Below are 16,942 nucleotides of genomic sequence, written 5' to 3'. Positions count from 1 at the left end.
GAGGTATCAGTTTTACCTCGCTTGATCAGATCACATGTTTCTCTCAATGCCATGTTGTAGAAAAAGGTGTGATCAAATGTTTCAATCGGCAACGCCTCATCTACCACCAACATTGGTTTGGCTTCATCACTAAACCTGCAAATATTTAGCAGCTGGTTATAAACTGAGCATTTGAGCCGTTCTTTTAAAATATACGTTGTTTCAGTCAAAAGCATGTCCTACCTCGTCTTGCGACCAGCTACCTCCTGAAATAAATAAAACACAAATGTCAATAGACTGAGATGGATCGTCATGATCCTGACAGCGGGTATTTCGCCAAATTGCTACAAAAAAAACCACTGATAATTCCCATTTCCCAACTCTTTGCCCCTGCCACAGACAGAAAGTGGATATTATGGTAAAGACTTCGAACACGGGGCAAAGCATTAGGAATGTTGATGAAAATAGGCACGATCATGCAACTCACGAGTAAGACCGAGCAGGTCGTGGGATTTTACCTGGCGAAGATGTCAGAGAAAATGGGATGGAATATTTTAGGATCAGCGTCGGATTTAAATGGGTGGGGGATGGAAATATTATAACTACTTGTGGGTGGAACAAAAATCAAAGCTGAAATGTAAGATGACCTTTTGATAAATTCCATAAGAAATGCAGTAAAGAGAACGTGGAACTCACAGGACGGCCTGAAGACAATATTGCAGATAAATTTAGGTTGAAGTGGGATGAATACATGAGGATTCCTGGAATTTGGGGCATTGTTGTCGGATGTGGGGAGTAGTTGGAACAGACGGAACATTGACCCAGTTCTGAATTACTGGTAAATGTGGCATTCATTGCAGAAAATGTAACCCACCATTAAGTGAGAAGTCAGGTAAATTGGACAATCAGGCAATTTAATTGGTGATATAAGCAAGACTTGCAAAAGGGTGCAGACCTGTTCAGGTGCAGCCCAGTGAGGGAAGTGCCCAGTGAGAAAAGTGCGAGTCTTTGGCTGTGAGTTTTCGGCGAGGAGGCTGAGGTGAGGAGGATACAATTGTTTTAAGCCAGAGCTGGTTATAGACACAAGGTGATGGCGGAAAAGTTGGTGCAGTGTGTTTCCTGCAGGATGTGGGAAGACAGGGACGTCGCTGGAGCTTCTGGGAGCTACACCTGCAAGAACTGTGTCCAGGTGCAGCTCCTGAAGGGACGTGTGGTGGAGTTGGAGAGGCAGTTGGATGACCTCAGGGCCATCCGGGAATGCGAGAGTTTCCTCGACTGGACCTATTGTGAGGCTGTCACGCCCAGGGTCCAGGTCGAGCGAAGGTGGGAGACTGTTTCAGGGAGGAGTGGACGTGGACTACAGGAGACCCCAGTGGCTGTGCCTATTGCAAATAGGTATACCCTCTTGGGAACTGTCGGGGCAGAAGACGTTTCCAGTCCGAGTGGCGGACCTGTTGGCAAGGATACTCGACAGGGGAGACCGAAGTCTGGAAGAGCCGTAGTGGTCGGTGACTCCATAGTCCGAGGGACGGACAGAAGATTCTGTGGCAGCAGGAGGGACTTGAGGATGGTCTGTTGCCTCCCTGGTGCCAGGGTTCAACACATCACTGACCGGCTTCAGAAAATCCTAGTGAGGGAAGGCGATCAACCTGAAGTCGTTGTGCACGTGGGCACGAATGACGTCGGGCGGAAGAGGAAGGAGGTGCTACAGCGGGAGTTTAGAGAGTTGGGAAAAACACTGAGAAGTAGGACGTCGAAGGTGGTTATCTCTGGACTGCTACCGGTACCTCGTGCTGGTGAGGCCAGGAACAGAGAGATAGAGGGTATGAATTTATGGCTGAGGGACTGGTGCAGAGAGCAGGGATTTAGATTTCTGGACCACTGGGATCTCTTCTGGGCTAGGGGTGACTTGTACAAAAGGGACGGGTTGCATCTTAACAGCAGGGGGACAAACATTCTGGCAGGCAGGTTTGCTAGTGTGACACCTGTGGCTTTAAACTAAGTAGTGGGGGGGAGGGGTTAACAAATTGTGAATATGAAGATGAGGTAAAAGGGAATACAGGAGATATTGCAAAAGACTCTCGGAAGAATGGGAACAGAAGTTCTGGAGGGGAAAAGAAATTAAGGGCAGGGCCAATTGTGAACGATGTGAGAGGGGAGGTAAATACAGAAGTTAAAGTGTTGTACTTAAATGCGCGTAGTATAAAAAATAAAGTGGATGAGCTTGAGGCTCAGTTAGTCATGGGCAAGTATGATGTTGTAGGGATCACGGAGACATGGCTACAAGAGGACCAGGGCTGGGAACTGAATATTCAGGGGTACACAACGTATAGAAAAGACAGACAGGTGGGCAGAGGGGGTGGGGTTGCTCTGATGGTAAGGAATGATATTCATTCCCTTGCAAGGGGTGACATAGAATCAGGAGATGTTGAATCAGTATGGATAGAAATGAGAAATTGTAAGGGTAAAAAGACCCTAATGGGAGTTATCTATAGGCCCCCAAACAGTAGCCTCGACATAGGGTGCAAGTTGAATCAGGAGATAAAATTGGCATAAAAATGATTTTTTTACCGCAAATATTATACCTTTTTCAGACAATTCCGATATATTTGACAAAAAACTTTTTTAAAAAATTGGACTCTATTGTTAATGATTTCATCTGGGATTATAAGAATCATAGGATAAATAAAAGACACTTGTGTAAATCAAAAATAAATGGAGGCCTGGCTTTACCCAATTTTTTGTTTTATTTCTGGGCAGTTAATATTAAAAATATGAATTTCTGGTTGGAAGAAATAGATCTTCAACCAGACTGGTTAAAAATGGAAAAGGAAGATTGTTTGCCTTTTGATATTGGTTCGATATTATTTGCCACGTCTAAATTAAACAAAAAAATTTATAGGGAAAACCCTATAATATTTAGTGCTATACGAATTTGGAAACAATTAAAAAAGACATTAAAACTAGATAATTTATCGCTTTTTCTTCCAATTGTGAATAATCCTTTGTTTAAGCCTTCATGGTTAGACCGGGGTTTTACACAGTGGAAGAATTATGGAATTAAAAATATGGGACAACTTTATAAGGAAGGCACCTTTCTGACATTTCAGGAGTTGCAACAGATTTATGGTCTTCGTGGAAATGATTATTTCAGATATCTTCAACTTAGAGATTACGTAAAGTCGAACTCCCAAAATTTTCAAATTAGAAATTCAGAAATTCTTGACGAATGTTGGAACAAACATCCTAATACAGAAAAATTAATATCTTATATATATAATATTTTATTAGACAGTGACATGCCTTCTACGGATTTATATAGACAAAAATGGGAAAAAGAATTAAATCAAGTAATAACGAAAGATACTTGGGAAGAAAGTTTGCAACATATAGATCAGTGTTCACTAAACGCCAGACATTCTCTAATACAATTTAAAGTATTACATAGGTTACATTATTCCAAAACAAAACTACATAAAATTTTCCAACATATTTCACCTAAATGTGATAAATGTCAACATTTAGAAGCTACATTATCTCATATGTTTGCAAACTGTATAAAAATTAAAAAATTTTGGGTAAATATTTTTAGTATAATATCTAAAATAACCAGCACACAATTGGACCCAGATCCAAAATTAATTATACTCGGAATATTAGAATTAGAATTAAATAAAACATTCAGAACAACACAAAAAAACTTTATTGATTATAGTTTAATAACAGGAAAAAAATTAATTCTAAAATTTTGGAAAGGCCCTACGGCCCCCACAATTAAAATGTGGATTATAGAAATGACGGAGACCTTAAACGTGGAAAGAATCAGATTTTCCCTGTTGGACAAACAGGAATTATTCATTGAAACATGGTCTCCTTTTATTGATTACTTAAAGGGTCAGAATAGTTCAGCACAGGAACCTGACTAGCACTCGGACTAAAGAATGAATGAAATGCTATACTTTGGAATGTACGAATATATCTCGAATGAAGTTTTTGTTATTTTAATAAATTTTTCCATTCTTCTTTAACTAATTTTTTCCTTATTTTTATTTATTTTTTTTGTTTTTAGTTATTTTTTCTTTTAAATTGGTTTTTGTTTTTAGTTTTCTTCTCTCTCTTTTCTTTCTTCACTTCATCTACTTCGTTAGCTTTATTTAGTTTATATAAAATAAATTAAAAAAAAGGGGTAAAAGGTATATAATAATAATTGACAATATTATCAATTCAAAAATGTATGACTGTAAAGATGTAAACAGGTTATGTACCTATCCCCAATAAAATTTTATTTAAAAAAAAAAAAAAAAAAAAAAAAAAAAAAAAAAAATGTAATACTACGGTGGTTATGGGAGATTTCAACATGCAGGTAGACTGGGAAAATCAGGTTGGAAATGGACCCCAGGAAAGAGAGTTTGTAGAGTGCCTTCGAGATGGATTCTTAGAACAGCTTGTACTGGAGCCTACCAGGGAGAAGGCAATTCTGGATTTAGTGTTGTGTAATGATCCTGATCTGATAAGGGGACTAGAGGTAAAAGAGCCATTAGGAGGCAGTGATCACAACATGATAAGTTTTACTCTGCAAATGGAAAGGCAGAAGGGAAAATCGGAAGTGTCGGTATTACAGTATAGCAAAGGGGATTACAGAGGCATGAGGCAGGAGCTGGCCAAAATTGACTGGAAGGAGGCCCTAGCAGGGAAGACGGTAGAACAGCAATGGCAGGTATTCCTGGGAATAATGCAGAGGTTGCAGGATCAATTTATTCCAAAGAGGTGGAAAGACTCTAAGGGGAGTAAGAGACACCTGTGGCTGACAAGGGAAGTCAGGGACAGCATAAAAATTAAGGAGAGGAAGTATAACATAGCAAAGAAGAGTGGGAAGACAGAGGATTGGGACTCTTTTAAAGAGCAACAAAAGTTAACTAAAAAGGCAATACGGGGAGAAAAGATGAGGTACGAGGGTAAACTAGCCAATAATATAAAGGAGGATAGCAAAAGTTTTTTTAGGTACGTGAAGAGGAAAAAAATAGTCAAGGCAAATGTGGGTCCCATGAAGACAGAAGCAGGGGAATTTATTATGGGGAACAAAGAAATGGCAGACGAGTTAACCCGTTACTTTGGATCTGACTTCACTGAGGAAGATACACACAATCTCCCAAATGTTCTAGGGGCCGGAGAACCTAGGGTGATGGAGGAACTGAAGGAAATCGACATTAGGCAGGAAATGGTTTTGGGTAGACTGATGGGACTGAAGGCTGATAAATCCCCAGGGCCTGATGGTCTGCATCCCAGGGTACTTAAGGAGGTGGCTCTAGAAATAGTGGAAGCATTGGAGATCATTTTTCAATGTTCTATAGATTCAGGATCAGTTCCTGTGGATTGGAGGATAGCAAATGTTATCCCACTTTTTAAGAAAGGAGGGAGAGAGAAAACGGGTAATTATAGACCAGTTAGTCTGACATCAGTGGTGGGGAAGATGCTGGAGTCAATTATAAAAGACGAAATTGCTGAGCATTTGGATAGCAGTAACGGGATCATTCCGAGTCAGCATGGATTTACGAAGGGGAAATCATGCTTGACAAATCTACTGGAATTTTTTGAGGATGTAACTAGGAAAATTCACAAGGGAGAGTCAGTGGATGTGGTGTACCTCGACTTTCAGAAAGCCTCCGACAAGGTCCCACATAGGAGATTAGTGGGCAAAATTAGGGCACATGGTATTGGGGGTAGGGTACTGACATGGATAGAAAATTGGTTGACAGACAGAAAGCAAAGAGTGGGGATAAATGGGTCCCTTTCGGAATGGCAGGCAGTGACCAGTGGGGTACCGCAAGGTTCGGTGCTGGGACCCTAGCTATTTAAGATATACATTAATGACTTAGACGAACATGTTCCCAATGTTGGGGGAGTCCAGAACAAGGGGCCACAGTTTAAGAATAAGGGGTAGGCCATTTAGAACCGAGATGAGGAAGAACTTTTTCAGTCAGAGGGTGGTGAAGGTGTGGAATTCTATGCCTCAGAAGGCAGTGGAGGCCAGTTCGTTGGATGCTTTCAAGAGGGAGCTGGATAGAGCTCTTAAGGATAGCGGAGTGAGGGGGTATGGGGAGAAGGCAGGAACGGGGTACTGATTGAGAGTGATCAGCCATGATCGCATTGAATGGCGGTGCTGGCTCGAAGGGCTGAATGGCCTACTCCTGCACCTATTGTCTATTGTCTATTGTCTATTGTCTATTGTGCCTGTGCACTTTCACTTCGCCAAACTGTAGTGTAACCCCTCACCTTCAGAAATATCACACCGTCCTTGTGATCTATCTGTTCCTGTAGCTTTGAGAGTTCCTCCTGAATAGACTTTAAATTCTCTTGAATCTTTTGAAGATTTTTCTCCATTGTTTGTACAATCTTCTTCTCTTCCTCCCGGATCTCCCCCAGTAAGCGCTGCTCTTTCTCAGCGAGAATCTGGTGCAGTTCAGCAAACTGGGATGTGATCTGTGACTGAAGTTTGTGTGACTCTTCCTGTCAGATGAAAATTTAAAATCAATATATTGTGTCACTCTGCTGTGTTTCCGCATGACATTGAAGGTGACATTTGGCTAGTCAATGTCGAGTCCTGCAGTGCAGACCAACATGTTCATGCTGGGCTCTGTACGTATCTACACTAATCCCATTTACATCTAATTTATTTAATCCATAGCTTTCATTACGTTGGCAATTCAAGAGCTCATCTTAATAAGTCTGAAATAGTTGGTGAAAGTAATGTACGAGCACATCATTCCCATTTCCCCAGTACAGTTCCTTGCAACCTGTTCTATTTCATGTGTCCATTAACCCTCACTGGACAGAACCAGGTCACCAGGACTAGCAGACAGCAGCACCACTTAGAATGACAGATTTCACATAGTCATACAGCAAGGGGTGTTAGATACCGACCAAGACGTCCCATCTGCACTATTTCCACAAGTCCACATTTGGCCCAGATAGTTCTAAAACTTTTCTCTCCAGGAATTTGTTCAAAGACATTTAAACTGTTGTTTTGGTACCTGACTCAACTACCTCTGGCAGCTCGTTCCATATACCCACTACCAAAGTTGCCCTTAATGTTCGTATTAACTCTGTTCCCTCTCACCTTAAACCCATGCCCTCGCACTCTCGACGCCCTACTCAGGGTAAAGGACTGAGTATTCACCCGAACATTTCGTTTCATGATATTATACACGTGCAATAGATCATTATTCAGACTCCTGCGCTCCAATTAGTAAAGTCCTTGCCTGTCCAACCTCTGCCAATAGCTCGGGCCCTCGACCACTGAGCTCTCTACAAGTGCCCACTTATTACACGCAACACGGGGATTAAATCTACACAAAAACCTTAAATCAATAAGACAAAGCCTCACCTGAACTCCAGAAATGCTCTCTTCCTGTCGCTGTTCCATGTACTCGATCTCTGATTTATTTTCTGTGAGAGATTCGAAAGAGGATTTCACCTGATCCTAGGGTTGGGTTTCAGATCAGAGAATAAAAATGTCAGATAATAAAGAATAGATTACACAATGATGTGATGAAAAACGATTTGGTTTTACCTTGTAGATTTCAACAGCTTCTTCTATCAGCATGAAGCTGTGAGACTTGTGTTCCCGCGCAGCTGCACAAACCACACAGATCAGCTTCTTGTCAGTTTCACAAAACAGCTTCAGTTCTTCCTGATGATTCACGCAGTGAAGTTTACTTCCCTTTGTCCGATTCAGGCTCAGTTTTCGAGCTTTCTCAGCCAGTCTCGCCAAGGCCCGACTCACCCTGAGGGTGCGGTCTGTAAACACCTCTCTACATTCCGGGCAGGAGTTTCTCCCCTCCCGGTCCCAACTCTGTGTGATACAGGAGCGGCAGAAGTAGTGGCCACACTCCAGTGCCACCGGATCGGTGAAGAAATCCAGGCAGATGGGACAAACTGCCTCCTCGGTTAAACTCTCGACCGGATCTTTCGAAGCCATTTTAACTCCGCCTCTATTCACAAAATGCTGGAGTAACTCAGCAGGTCAGGCAGCATCTCGGGAGAGAAGGAATGGTTGACGTTTCGGGTCGAGACAACTCCGCCTCTTCCTGGTTCAGTGTTTTCCACTGCGCGCGCTGCCGTCTCCGGCAATGACCTTATTTGGCTGCAAGGGTTCAGTGTGAAGGTGTCCTGGCCACTTCCAACTAATCACTCGAGGGAGAGGTCACTTAGACATTAAACCGGCCTGAATATAGACGAAAGCGGAGAGATTGCCCTGGGATTGTGTAAGGCGGGACAGAAAGGGGCAGGGACTAGCGCTAAGGAGGTGTAACTGAGGAGGCGTTGCACCTGTTGGGCAGTGGAACCCGCCGCCCGCATCTCCGTTTACAGCCCGGGATCAGGATGGACGTAAACACATTGTCATCCACATCAGTACACTCGTCTCTCACGCTCCAGTCTTCAGGTCCGTCTATATTTGGAGAAACCGTGCGCAACTTAGCTGCGCAAGGCTCGGTCGCGGGGCCTTTCATCGCCCGGCTCGGCCGCGAGACGTTTCATCGCCCGGTGCGACTCGGCCGCGGGGACTTCCATCCCCTTGCGGGGACTGTGCGGGTCGGTCGGGGACGAGCTGTCTGTCCGTGGGCGTGGGGAAGAGAGTGGAAGTTTTGTTGCCTCCATCACAGTGAGGGGGTGTTTGGAGTCACTGTGATGGACGTTTGTGTTGGGGTTATGTGTCTTGTGTTCTTTTTTGTGTGACTGCTATGTAGTTTCGTTCGGTACCTTGGTACCGAATGACAAATAAAGCTCTGTTATACTGTTATACTGTTATAAGGATGGCCAGTGTGGACCAATGTGTTCAGTTTTGTTCACTCTGCTGTATGGAGAATGTGGATACATTGGAAAGGGTGTAGAGATACTTATGAGGACGTTGCCAGGGCTTGAGGGTCTCACTGTAGGGAGAGATTGGGCAGACTAGGACCTTATTCCTTGGAGCGCAGGAGGATAGAAACATAGAAACATAGAAAATAGGTGCAGGAGTAGGCCATTCGGCCCTTCGAGCCTGCACCGCCATTCAATATGATCATGGCTGATCATCCAGCTCAGTAGCCTGTACCTGCCTTCTCTCCATACCCCCTGATCCCTTTAGCAAAAAGGGCCACATCTAACTCCCTCTTAAATATAGCCAATGAACTGGCCTCAACTACCTTCTGTGGCAGAGAATTCCACAGACTCTGTGTGAAGAAATGTTTTCTCATCTCGGTCCTAAAAGACTTCCCCCTTATCCTTAAGCTCTGACCCCTGGTTCTGGATTCCCCCAACATCGGGAACAATCTTCCCGCATCTAGCCTCTCCAACCCCTTAAGAATTTTATATGTTTCTATAAGATCCCCCCTCGGTCTTCTAAATTCCAGCGAGTACAAGCCCAGTCTATCCAGTCTTTCCTCATATGCAAGTCCCGCCATCCCAGGGATTAATCTGGTGAACCTTCTCTGTACTCCCTCTAAGGCAAGAACGTCTTTCCTCAGGTTAGGAGACCAAAACTGCACACAATACTCCAGGTGCGGTCTCACCAAGGCCCTGTACAACTGCAGCAGAAACTCCCTGCTCCTAAACTCAAATCCTCTTGCTATGAATGCCAACATACCATTCGCTTTCTTCACTGCCTGCTGCACCTGCATGCTTGCTTTCAATGACTGGTGCACCATGACACCCAGGTCACGTTGCATCTCCCCTTCTCCCAATCGGTCACCATTCAGGTAATACTCTGCTTTGCTGTTCTTGCCGCCAAAGTGGATAACCTCACATTTATCCACATTATATTGCATCTGCCATGCATTTGCCCACTCGCCTAATCTATCCAAGTCACTCTGCAGCCTCCTAGCATCCTCCTCGCAGCTAACACTGCCACCCAGCTTCGTGTCATCCGCAAACTTAGAGATGTTGCATTCAATTCCCTCGTCCAAATCATTAATAACTGGGGTCCCAGCACTGAGCCTTGCGGTACCCCACTAGTCACTGCCTGCCATTCCGAAAAGGACCCGTTTATTCCTACACTTTGCTTCCTGTCCGCCAACCAATTTTCTATCCACCTCAAAACTGAACCCTCAATACCGTGTGCTTTAAGTTTGTACACCAATCTCCTATGTGGGACCTTGTCGAAGGCCTTCTGAAAGTCCGGATATAACACATCGACTGGTTCTCCCTTATCCACTCTACTAGTTACATCCTCGAAAAATTCTATAAGATTCGTCAGACATGATTTGCCTTTGGTAAATCCATGCTGACTTTGTCCGATGATTTCACCACTTTCCAAATATGATGCTATCACATCTTTAATAACTGACACTAGCATTTTCCCAACTACCGATGTTAGGCTAACTGGTCTATAATTCCCCGTTTTCTCTCTCCCTCCCTTTTTAAAAAGTGGGGTTACATTAGCTACCCTCCAGTCCTCAGGAACTACTCCAGAATCTAAAGAGTTTTGAAAAATTATCACTAATGCATCCACTATTTCTGAGGCTACTTCCTTAAGCACTCTGGGATGCAGCCTATATGGCCCTGGGGATTTATCTGCCTTTAATCCATTTAATTTACCTAACACCACTTCCCGACTAACCTGGATTTCCCTCAGTTCCTCCATCTCATTAGACCACCGGTCCCCCGCTATTTCCGGCAGACGGTTTATGTCTTCCTTAGTGAAAACAGAACCAAAGTATTTGTTCAATTGGTCTGCCATCTCCTTGTTCCCTATGATCAATTCACCTGTTTCCGACTGCAAGGGACCTACATTTACCTTAACTAATCTTTTTGTCTTGACATATCTATAAAAGCCTTTGCAGTCTGTTTTTATGTTCCTTGCCAGTTTTCCCTCATAATCTATTCTCCCTTTCCTTATTAAGGCCTTTGTCCTCCTCTGCTGGACTCTGAATTTCTCCCAGTCCTCTGGTATGCTACTTTTTCTGGCTAATCTGTATGCTTCATCTTTTGTTTTAATACTATCCTTGATTTCCCTTGTTAGCCACGGATGCACTACCTTTCCTGGTTTGTTCTTTTGCCAAACTGGGATGAACACTTGTTGTAGTTCATCCATGCGACCTTTAAATGCCTTCCATTGCATGTCCACCGTCAACCCTTTCAACATCAATCGCCAGTCTATCTTGGACAATTCACGCCTCATACCCTCAAAGTTACCTTTCTTTAAGTTCAGAACACTTGTTTCTGTATCGACTTTGTCACTCTCCATCCTAATGAAGAACTCTACCATATTATGATCACTCTTGCCCAAGGGGCCTCGCACAACAAGACTGCTAACTAACCCTTCCTCATTACTCAATACCCAGTCTAGAATGGCCTGTTCTCTCGTTGGTTCCTCGACATGTTGGTTTAGAAAACCATCTCTCAAACATTCCAAGAAATCCTCTTCCTCAGCACCCCTGCCAGTTTTGTTCACCCAATCTATATGTAGATTGAAGTCACCCATTATAACTGCTGCATCTTTAGTGCATGCATTTCTAATTTCCTGCTTGATGCCATCCCCAACCTCACTACTGCTGTTAGGTGGCCTGTACACAACTCCCACTAGCGTTTTCTGCCCCTTAGTGTTTCGTAGCTCTACCCATATCGATTCCACTTCCTCCAAGCTAATGTCCTTCCTTTCCACTGCTTTAATCTCCTCTCTAACCAGTAACGCTACCCCACCTCCTTTTCCTTTCTCTCTATCCCGCCTGAATATAGAATATCCCTGGATGTTGAGCTCCCAGCCTTGGTCACCCTGGAGCCATGTCTCCGTAATCCCAACTATATCATAATCATTAATAACTATCTCCACATTTAATTCATCCACCTTATTACGTATACTCCTTGCATTGAGACACAAAGCCTTCAGGCTTGTTTTTACAACTCTCTTACCCCTTATACAATTATGTTGAAAAGTGGCCCTTTTTGATTTTTGCCCTGGATTTGTCTGCTTACCACTTTTACTTTTCACCTTGCTACCTGTTGCTTCTACCCTCATTTTACACCCCTCTTTCTCTCTGCTCCTGCTCCCATCCCCCTGCCACATTAGTTTAAATCCTCCCCGACAGCACTAGCAAACACTCCCCCTAGGACATTGGTTCCATTCCAGCTCAGGTGCAGACCGTCCTGTTTGTACTGGTCCCACCTCCCCCAGAACTGGTTCCAATGTCCTAAAAATTTGAATCCCTCCCCCTTGCACCATTTTTCAAGCCACGTATTCATCTGAAATATCCTCCTATTCCTACTCTGACTAGCACGTGGCACTGGTAGTAATCCAGAGATTATTACCTTTGAGGTCCTACTTTTTAGTTTATCTCCTAGCTCTCTAAATTCACCTTGTAGGACCTCATCCCGTTTTTTACCTAAATCGTTGGTGCCAACGTGCACCACGACAACTGGCTGCTCACCCTCCCCCTTCAGAACGTCCTGCAGCCGCTCAGAGATATCCCTGACCCTTGCACCAGGGAGGCAACATACCATCCTGGAGTCTCGTTTGCGGCCGCAGAAACGCCTATCTATTCCCCTTACAATTGAATCCCCTATCACTATAGCCCTTCCACTCTTTTTCCTCACCTCTTTTGCCGCAGAGCCACCCACTGTGCCATGAACTTGGCTGCTGCTGCCTTCCCCTGATGAGCCATCTCCCCCAACAGTATCCAAAATGGCATATCTGTTTAGGAGGGAGATGACCTCAGGGGACTCCTGCGGGATGAGGGGTTATCTTATAAAGGTGTGTGAGATCGTGACGGGAATAATCCAGGTTTTCGACATGGTTATTAATTGAAGGGCCGCAATCCCACGGGAACTGGTGAACTGCTGAGAGCGGCGCGGTCACTCTGCAAACCAGCGGGACAGTCCGCCTTCCGTCTTTCTTTCTCTTTTTCTTACTTTCGTTCCTTCCCTAAACTCAAATTAATACATTTACCATGCGGGAGATCGTGCACATACAAGCCGGCCAATGTGGCAACCAGATCGGAGCCAAGGTAATTATTGTATCCGAGACTTCTATTGTAATTTTTTTGAATCCCCGGCGGTTTGCATATTAGGCCACCAAATTACATATTAGGCAACTAAATTTATGGCAGCTCTTCGTCTCCAAGAAGCCATTCTTGCTTAAGTCCATACTCCGCCACCCCCAGTTTAAATTCCATTTGGAATATTTTGGAGGATCAAGAAACAAGAACTCGAGGCATCAACTGGAGGTTTAATTATCGAACGAGGAATCCAGTGGCACAATCCAGGGACACAATGTAAATTATTTTTCCGCACCTTAAATACAGTTCATCGCCTCGAATACTTGAAAAAAATAAAGTGTCTGAAAAACAATGAGCGCAACACTCTTATTTTGTTAAAGATCCAACTCGGTCAAAGTGGTTGAAGATCAAATGTCCTTGGAAATGTCCGAGCGATCTACTCAGAGGGCAATTAGTGATGTGCAATAAATGCTGTTCGTGCCGCGCCAGCTACATCCTGAGAAAATGATCACCTACTTAGATTAATTCCTTAATAAGAAGGATAAGTTGTGTTTATTAAGAACAGCATTGTATTAACTCACGAAGCTAATGAAAAACAATGCAAATAATAGCACAATGTATTACTCAAGTTATTCAGCCAGGTAGATCTTGCGGTCTCTCCTTTTCATTTCTCTCGTCATGCTGGACTGTGTTTCAGTCGCCGCCACTGCTCCCACGTCAATGCCGGCCTCCAGCATCGGAATCTGTTCATTCTCGCAGCCCCAGATCCACTTTCCCCGCGGGTAACGGGTTAATATATCGGCCGCATCCGCAGTACCTGTGTTTACTAGCAGATGGGGGACCTGCGCCGCGCAAACATTTTGACAGCTCGGCGTCACCATCTGGTGGTTGAAAGCGGCACTGCGGTGAACTGAACTTACTGACATGCATGAGGTTGCGTGAAATTTATACTGACCTTCTTGGAGTGCTGCATATTTTTAGAACATATTCTGCTATTTTGAAGTTCTACAAGCATGAGATTTGTTTAACGTTGTAGGGACATAGGGATTGGCCAGGTAATAGAACCCTCGGATTGGGTTACGGTCACGGGGTGAAGAAGCGCGGGGTATTTAAATGCTTGGCGCCAAACGTTAGATTAGATTAGTGAGTGAAGTTAGTGTTCGTCCAGAAAGAAGTCTGTTGCGTTTGTTACGGGTTTTATACCAATAAAGTATTTGGATAATACCACTCGTCTGGACTCACTACATTGGTGACCTCGAACGTAGGAAGAAAGCAGCAGCATGTCGCAGGCGGGAGCGAGCGCGGGCGAAATCCATCTACCGCCGTTCTGGGCCCATCAGCCGCACCTGTGGTTTGTGCAGGCAGAATCACAGTTCCATCTTAAAAAGGTGGAGGAAGACGAGGACCTCCCCGTGTCGGTGGCTCAGCCGCCGCGCCGGGGCCGGCCTCTGGCTGCTCGACTGGTCCCGTCAGCGGCGCCCAGTTTACCACCTCTTGGGCCTCCGCCGCCTATGGTTGGTCCCGGGCTGCCGTTGTTCATCAAGTGCCCCCCGTCACCTGCACCCTCCGCTCCAGTGGACCCCCCATCGCCTCCAGCGGCGGCGTCCACCCCGCCTCCTGTCACGCTGGGGGTATCGGTTTCCCCTATCCGTACACGTTCTGGGCGGGAGGTTCGGCCGCCCGTGAGGTATGGTTTCGAGGGTTCTGGGGGGGGGGGGGGGGGGGGGGTCATGTAGGGACATAGGGATTGGCCAGGTAATAGAACCCTCGGATTGGGTTACGGTCACGGGGTGAGGAAGCGCGGGGTATTTAAATGCTTGGCGCCAAACGTTAGATTAGAGATTAGATTAGTGAGTGAAGTTAGTGTTCGTCCAGAAAGAAGTCTGTTGCGTTTGTTACGGGTTTTATACCAATAAAGTATTTGGATAATACCACTCGTCTGGACACACTACAACGTAATAATTTATAATGCTTGGTTCATCGTTGTTTAATATCCTGAATTCACGGAGACACACGAGTGTGCAGATACGGCACATGCATGAAATGGAATAGTGGAGAGACCCTCAATGCAGGAGCGAGAAGATAACTTCTGGTAGAATTAAATTGATCAAGAAACATTTGTGGGAGCTAAGAGCGGATCCTCTTTGAGGGTAAAGACCCCCTAAACATGACAAAATTATACATTATGAGATTGATGCAACAGATATATTTAATCCCCTTTGTTGATTTTGGATAATTCGCACGACCAGTAGTAACATTCACAAGAACCGAATAGAAAGATTGTGTTTGTTCGAATTGTGTGCTTGGTGCTTCTAATACTGCAATTGAAATAAACCCAAATCACTTTGGACGGTATAGCTTGCTTTTAAACTCTGTTTGTGAATGTTCTTGCCTGCAGATTGACTCCTGCATTTCAGTTGGTGCCTTTTCCATTGACTTCTCCAACTTTTCATAGTTCCTCTGTCCCTCTCCTCCCCTCCCCCTTCCCTGTTTACCTACTGTTTTCCTGTCTCCACCTATATCCTTCCTTTGTCCCGCCCACCTGACATCAGTCTGAAGAAGGATCTCGACCCGAAACGTCACCCATTACTTCTCTCCTGAGATGCAGCCTGACCCGCTGAGTTACTCCAGCATTTTGTGAATTTTATAAATACCTGCATTTCAGTTGCTATTCGTGGCTGCACTTCCAAGAGATTTACGCCTGTAAAGAAATTTGGGGTCTCCCAAAAGGGATGCGAGGACGCAGTGTAAATGTATGCGGGTTGTTGTTGTACGCACTCGATCTGGGAGCGAATATTCTAGTTCCACAAAAGTTGGGACGCAGACAGGCAGGCTTAGACAGAGAGAGACAGCCAGGTTTAGAATGACATACAGGATTTGATACAATTGTACAAGACATTAGCGAGGCAACGTGTAAAGTCCTGTGTCGATTTATGGTGCGCCTCTTTGTTAAGAAGGGTGTCACGAAACGGGATTGTGCAATAAAAATGGACAATTATTTTAGCGGTGTGGAGGGGGCTGAGACAAAACAAGAGGCTGGGTATTTTTTTTCTTGCACAGCGGGAAGCTGAGGGGTGACATTATATACGTTTATACGATCACGAGTTATACAGATAACCCTAACAGCTGTGGCTTACCTGCAGTCCGTCTGTCTTTTGTGTTTTTTGTTGTTTTTCTGTCTTGATTGTAGTGTTTAGATGTGATGTAGTGTTTTTTTTGTGGTTGTGGACTATGTGTGCGTGTGTGGGGGGGGGGGGGGGTGCGCGTGTATGTGTGTATGTGACAAATAAACTTGACTTGACTTGAAAATTGTCTCTTCCGAACGGAGACGCGACCTTTTTATCTGGGTGGTGTCTCCGTTCCCGCTGCGCCCTACCATCGGCCAAACATCTGGAGCTGGCGGCCTCCAGCTGGGACCACCTGGGCTCTGGTTCGCAGAGCCCGCGGACCGGACTGTACTTACCATCTGCGGAGCTGGCTGCCTTCGGAGGCTGTGGTGGCGCTGCGAGAGCGGCTGCGACTCGCCTTCGGAGGCCCCGGAGGCTTCGGCCGCGTGGATATCGGAAGCTCGCAGCCCCCTGGGCGGGGGCCGACATCAGGAGCTCCGGCAGCGTCTTCGCCCGCCTGGATCGCGGGGCTTGGGTCGGCCCGCTGCGGACCATTCACCGTCCGGCGCGGCCTGGAACGTGGCAACTTCAACAGCCTGACCGCGGGAGAAGACGGCAGGGGAAGAGAAAATACATTCTGGCCTTCCATCACAGTGAGGAGGTGACTGGAGGAGACTCACTGTGATGGATGTTTCTTTTTTTTTGTTTTTTGTGTTGGTTTGTGATTGTGTGTGTGTTATTGCTTATTTTTATTGCTCTATTGCTGGACTGTGGGTGACCTTTCATTTCACTGCACATCTTGTATGTGTATGTGACAAATAAACTTGACTTGACTTGAGGTCATATATGCCAGAAGTGGCTGGACACTGAGAAATGTTGATAAAC

At 45.0% G+C, this 16,942-nt stretch overlaps 1 protein-coding gene across 1 annotated transcript; it reads right to left on the bottom strand.

The window, feature by feature from the left end:
• Positions 1-201: 201 nt before the first annotated feature.
• Positions 202-13,876, bottom strand: LOC144590992 (E3 ubiquitin-protein ligase TRIM17-like). Its single transcript, XM_078395341.1, has 5 exons — positions 13,667-13,876; positions 7,550-7,669; positions 7,364-7,459; positions 6,270-6,486; positions 202-245 (listed from the first exon to the last, which is right to left on the bottom strand). The coding sequence occupies exons 1-5, from the start codon at positions 13,874-13,876 to the stop codon at positions 202-204; spliced, it is 687 nt and encodes a 228-aa protein (XP_078251467.1).
• Between the last annotated feature and the right edge of the window lie 3,066 nt (positions 13,877-16,942).

This window comes from Rhinoraja longicauda, unplaced genomic scaffold (genome assembly GCF_053455715.1).
Source record: "Rhinoraja longicauda isolate Sanriku21f unplaced genomic scaffold, sRhiLon1.1 Scf000452, whole genome shotgun sequence".
In the NCBI taxonomy this organism is placed as follows: domain Eukaryota; kingdom Metazoa; phylum Chordata; class Chondrichthyes; order Rajiformes; family Arhynchobatidae; genus Rhinoraja; species Rhinoraja longicauda.
The sequence above is the reverse complement of the archived record's forward strand: the minus strand, read 5'-3'. Positions and strand labels throughout refer to the sequence as shown.